Source organism: Cebus imitator, unplaced genomic scaffold (assembly GCF_001604975.1).
Source record: "Cebus imitator isolate Cc_AM_T3 unplaced genomic scaffold, Cebus_imitator-1.0 Scaffold79, whole genome shotgun sequence".
NCBI lineage: Eukaryota > Metazoa > Chordata > Mammalia > Primates > Cebidae > Cebus > Cebus imitator.
Window position 1 is genome coordinate 2,727,452 of NW_016107394.1, and position 5,934 is coordinate 2,733,385.

At 35.9% G+C, this 5,934-nt stretch overlaps 2 protein-coding genes across 6 annotated transcripts in view; both read right to left on the reverse strand.

Annotated features, from left to right (window-relative positions):
* Positions 1–5,934, reverse strand: part of FCHSD2 (FCH and double SH3 domains 2) — a 292,296-nt gene that overhangs the window by 18,843 nt on the left and 267,519 nt on the right. The gene's annotated exons all lie outside the window — the stretch shown is intronic.
* LOC108307656 (glycine cleavage system H protein, mitochondrial-like) lies at positions 444–1,017 on the reverse strand. Its single transcript, XM_037740103.1, has one exon. The coding sequence runs from the start codon at positions 1,000–1,002 to the stop codon at positions 481–483; it is 522 nt and encodes a 173-aa protein (XP_037596031.1). The 5' UTR covers positions 1,003–1,017; the 3' UTR covers positions 444–480.

A 5,934-nucleotide genomic window follows, 5' to 3' on the forward strand; every position in this document is an offset into this window, starting at 1 on the left:
AAAAAAAAAAAAAAAAAAAAAGTTCTGGAGATGGATGGTGGGGATGGTTCCACAACGATGTGAATATACTTAATGCTACTAAACTTACACTTAAAATGGTAAATTGGCATATTTTATATTTTCCCACACACAGATGAACAAACATGAAAGGCACACTCTCTTCTGAAATGTAACACAAGGAAAGTAATTTTTCAACCCAGTTTCAAGGTATATTACCCATCATAGCTAAAGGATGCCTATCAATTGAAATGGTATCGAGTGTAAAAAATGAGTTAGATCCGCAGGCATTTACCTAGAGCACTGTCCGTGATATAGCAAATATAAATAATATTTATATAAGCATACATATCTGACAGGGTAAAGCAGAATGAGAAGAATAAAGACTGGAGAATAGAGGAAATGACTGACTTGCTTTTTATTTTTATTTATTTATTTAATTTTTGGTGTTATTTCATACTAGTTTATTTAGGGGTTCCATTTTCACTCCTCAATAGATGTTATATATTTCTCATATGCTTCTTCACTCATAAGTTCATCTAGTTCTGAAGGGTTACTCAGTGTCATCTTGACCAGCCAACCATCTTCATAACAAGATTTGTTTATAAGTCCTGGATTTTCTACAAGAGGTTCATTAATTTCAGTTACTTCTCCTGATAAAGGAGAATAGAGTTCACTAACAGCTTTCACACTTTCCAAAGTGCCAAAATCATCTTGTTTGTTCAATTTTGTCCCAACTTCAGGCAGACTACAGTAAACAACATTTCCCAATGCTTCCTGTTCAAAATTGCTGATTCCCACTGTCCCAGTATCATTTTCTGTTGCTATCCATTCATGTTGCTCTGTGAATTTATGCACTGAGAGCACAACAGGTCCCGTGCGCAGTATCCGGACGGTGCCCGCCCCCAGCTGCGAAGGCCTTGGTGGGCAGGATGTGGTGGGTGACAGGACCACGTGCAGGTTGCAGAGCACTGCCCACACACTCAGCACCACTCGCAGCGCCATGTTCGCCCTGACTTGCTTTTTATATACATCTATACTCTTGGAACTAGTAGAATGAGCATGTTTTACTTTTAAATTAATAACCTAATAAAGAAAAAACAAAACAGCTTTAAGATTTGTTTCTTGCTTATTTGGCTTTTTCACTTATTTGGCTTTTTCCCATATTCAAACATACAAAGGCACCAATGTTTACGCATTTAAGGTTACAAAGAATGAACAGGCAGGACTGGCCTTCATAGGAGAGACATTAAATTAATTAATTAAAGTATCAAATATCTACTGTATGAAAACTATGCTAGCCTCTTTGACGGATAGAAAAGGAAGAACACAGTGTCTCCTTCCAGTGGTTCACAATCTAGAGCAAAGGATACTACAAGGAGGGGCCAAGTGCATGGCCCTGGGAATGTGGAAGAGGCCACTGGAGAGGAGTCAGGGGAGACTTCCTGGGATGCAATGAGTCTAAAAGTACACGCTGCCTAGCTGTTAAGTTCTACTTTTTCATGAATTAAAGGGCTTTTTCTTGAGTAATTATCACTGAAGTTTTAAGATGGACTCTCCTCTTAACCACTGTTTCCCTAATAAAATTCTATAGCACTGTATACATGTATCAAAATGTCCCTCTATTTTTCATAAACATGTACAATTATGTGTCAACTAAAAGTAAAAGGGGAAAATTCTACAGAATTGTGGAGAATTCCAGAAGAATAAATTATACATTTTTCCTGACACATTTGTTGCCACCATTTCAAATATGCTGAAATATTCTCATTGATAACTTTACTGAAAATTCTCCATAGCTGAGTGACGAAATCCTGTACTATGTCTTAGAAATTATTCACCTACTGTCAGGTCAGTAGCAAAACAGTCTCACATCATATTGAGTCTTTTGTCACTCAATAGATAATTATCAGGAAAATAGTCAGAATCATAGACTTACGATTCTAATGTTTTCCAACAGGGCATTGTGCCACAAAAAAGAATCACGCTAGAAATTGCCATAAAATTAACTTTAAACATAGTTATATATACTTAGAAGACATTGCCTTCATATTCTAGGAAAGGTTACAGGCATTTTAAAAAACAGTGAGTATTACAAAAATCAAAACAAAACACCCGTATCTTTATAAAAATGTGGTTAGAACAAGCTTCCAAAAATATACATGTACTGTGCTTTGGCACTGGGAATCAATCCAAAACATTTTATCTTGGCAACCTGGTTGACACTAAACATTCCTTTTTTCCTCCTTTATTTGGAGTTGATTTTTGTATTCCCATGGAAGGCAATAAAAAGGCTGCAGTGCCAGCAATAGGGGTCACTGTCATGTTTCTGCATTGCTCTAGCTGCTTTCCAAAGCATATAATCTTAGAATAATTTCTTCCTTTTTCCTTTTCCACTCTCTGAACGGAATTGTTACATTGTTTTCTTGACCCAGCATTTCTAAAATCACATGCTTCCTCTGTTGCTTAAGGACTGTTCTCTCATCTCCTTTTCTTCCTGTCACTTGACAGAACTTCAATCGAAACTATTCTTTCTAGCTATACTAACATTTTTCCTGTCTTAGATGTTGTAAAATGTTTATTACTGTTATTGCAAAGGCAGGTAAGTTAATCTTTTTGAGTTGGCTTTGGCAGCCATCTTCTTGTACTCAGCAAAATAACCTCTGAGGGGCTCATGATCATGTCACAATCATGAAGTAGAAAGCAGGGTCTTGGGATCTGGCTAACCTGGGTTTGAATGTTGACTATGCCACTTACTTGTTGTGTGACCTTGGGCAAATTATTTAACTCCTCAGTTTCAATGACCTCGTCTCTCTAATGAAGACAATTACTTCTTCACAGAGTTAGCATAAAGATTAAATGAAGTAAAATATTTAAAACCCCTAACACATGTCTGGTGCGTAGGAGGTACTAAAGCATTAGCTTTTGTTCTTATGAGGAAGGGAGAATCCAGATAAAGAATCTGGTAATATCTAATAAAGAGGAAGGCAGCTCCTCAATATTTACTATTAGAACCTCTCAACTCCATTAGACAGGGAAATGATCACAGTGGACTTTACGCCAAATACAACACAAGTAGGTTATCAAAGATGATGTTAACCAAAGGAATATAAATCATTCTATTATAAAGACACATACCACAGGTATGTTTACTGAAGCACTATCCACCTAAATGCCCATCAATGGTAGACTAGATAAAGAAAATGTGGTAGATATTGATCATGAAATACTATGTAGCCATAAAAAAGAATGAGATAATGTCCTTTGCAGTGGCCTGGGGGTTGGAGACCCCTGATATAGAAGACTAGAACAATACTATCAACCAACTTGACTTAATTGACATTTATAGTATGTAACCCCTAACAACAGCCAAATATACATTCTTTTTTTTTTTTTTTTTTTTGAAACGGAGTTTCACCCATGTTACCCAGGCTCGAGTGCAATGGCGCGATCTCGGCTCACCGCAACCTCCGCCTCCTGGGTTCAGGCAATTCTCCTGCCTCAGCCTCCTGAGTAGCTGGGATTACAGGCATGCACCACCATGCCCAGCTAATTTTTTGTATTTTTAGTAGAGACGGGGTTTCACCATGTTGACCAGGATGGTCTCGATCTCTTGACCTTGTGATCCACCCGCCTCGGCCTCCCAAAGTGCTGGGATTACAGGCTTGAGCCACCGCGCCCGGCCTTTTTTTTTTTTTTTTTTTTTTTAAGAAACACATATAACATTTACCAAGATATACATTATACTGGGTAACAAAAAATTTAAAAGGATTCAAGTATGTTATTTGACTACAATGGAAATAAACTAGAAATAAATAAAAAAAGTTATCTGGAAAAATCTCCTATAATCCTAGCACTTTGGGAGGCTGAGGTGGGTGAATCACTTGAGTTTGAGTTTGAGATCAGCCTGGGCAACATAGTGAGACCCCCATCTCTACTAAAAATACAAAAATTAGCAGGGCATGGTGGTGCTGGGAGGCTGACGCATGAGAATCATCTGGAAGGAGGAGGCTGCCCTCAGCAGAGATCGCGTCTCTGCACTCTAGCCTGGGTGACAGAGCAAGACTCTGTCTAAAAAAAAAAAATTTTTTTCAGAAAATATTTTGAACTGGATAAAAATGATAGCACAATATATCAGAATTTGTGCAATGGACCTAAAGCAATACTTACAAAATGTTTAGCACTTAATGACAATATTCAAAAAGAAGAAAAGTCTCAAGTCAATGACCTCAGTTTCTACCTTACAAATTAGAAAGGAGAAAATTAAATCCAAATTGAACAGAAGAAAGGAAATAATAAATTCTGAACAGAAATCAAGAAAATAGAAAAGGGAAAAACAAGAGGGAAAAATCAATAAAAACAAAAGCTGATTCTTCATAGAGATCCAACTAATTAATAAACCTCTAGCAGAATGACTGGAAGAGAAGAGACACAACCAGTATCAGGAATGACAGAGGTGTTATCACTATTAATTTTCCAGATAATCAAAGGATAAAGGAATATTACAAACAACTTTGTGCCACTAAATCTGACAACTTAGATGGAATGGACAAATTCCTTAAAATTATCAAAGTTCTCTGAAGAATAACCTTAAGAACTCTGTGTCTACAAAAGAAATGGAGTCTGTTTTTTAAAAAACATCCAAAAGAAAACTCCAGGACCAGACAACAGCTCTGGTGAATTCTACCAAACATTTCAGGCAGAAAAAATTCCATACTACTCTATACAAGGCTTCCAGAAACTTGAAAAGGAAGGATACTTTTCAAGTATTTGGAGACAAGCATTATAACAAAACCAGACAAGAATATTACAAGGAAAATAAATGGAGATGTAAGCATGCTTATCAGAGTCCTAACAAACCAATTCCAATCAATATACAGAAAAGACAGTATATCATGAGCCAAGTGGGATTTACCAGGAATGCGAAGCTGGTTTAATATTTGAAAAATCAGTGCAATTAAACCATATTAGCTGACTGAAAAAGAACAATTTGACAAGATCCAACATCCATTATATTAGCAAACAAAATAGAAACAGAAGAAACTTCTTTAACACGATAAAGAGCATCTACAAAAACCCTACTGCTAACTTCATTCTTAATGGTGAAAGACTGAATGCATTCTTGCTAAAAGTTTAAGAACAAGGCAAGTTGACTCTCACCCCACTTCTTTTCAGCAATTTTGCAGTAAGAAGGAAAAAGGAATCCAAATAGAAAAGGAATAAGTAAAACTGTATTTGCTGGTTATATGATTATATAGAAAATCCTATGGAATCTACAAAAAAGTTCCTAGAACTAATAAGTGAGTTTGGTAAGATTGCAGGATATAAGATCAATATACAACAATCAACTGTATTTTTTATAGATTAGCAATGAACAATTAGAAATTGAAATTTTAAAAATCATTTATAACGCATCAAAAGTTATGACACAGGGGTAAGTCTGACAAAGGATGTACAATATCTATATACTGAAAACCACAAAACATTGCTGAGAGAAATTAAAGTACTAAATAAATGATGAAAGTATATTATGCTCATCGATTGGAAAACTGAATACTGTTAAGATGGCAATTGTCTTCCAGTTGATCTACAGAGTCATCATAATCCTAATAAAAATCCTGATAGGCTTTTTGGGGTAGAAAACCAATTTTTAATTCATATGGAAATGCAAAGGACCTAGAACAGTCAAAATAACTTTGATAAAGGAGAAAGTTGGAGGACTTACACCACCTGATGTCACGACTTATTATAAAATTATAGTAATTAAGACAGTGTAGTACTGGCATCAAGCTGGACAAATAGATCAATGGAGAAGAACAAAATGCAAAGAAATAAACCCATACCCACATGATTATTTTCTTCCTTCTTTCTTTCTTTCTTTTCTTCCTTCCTCCCTTCCTTCCTTCCTTCCTTCCTTTCTTTCTTTTTTTTTTTTTT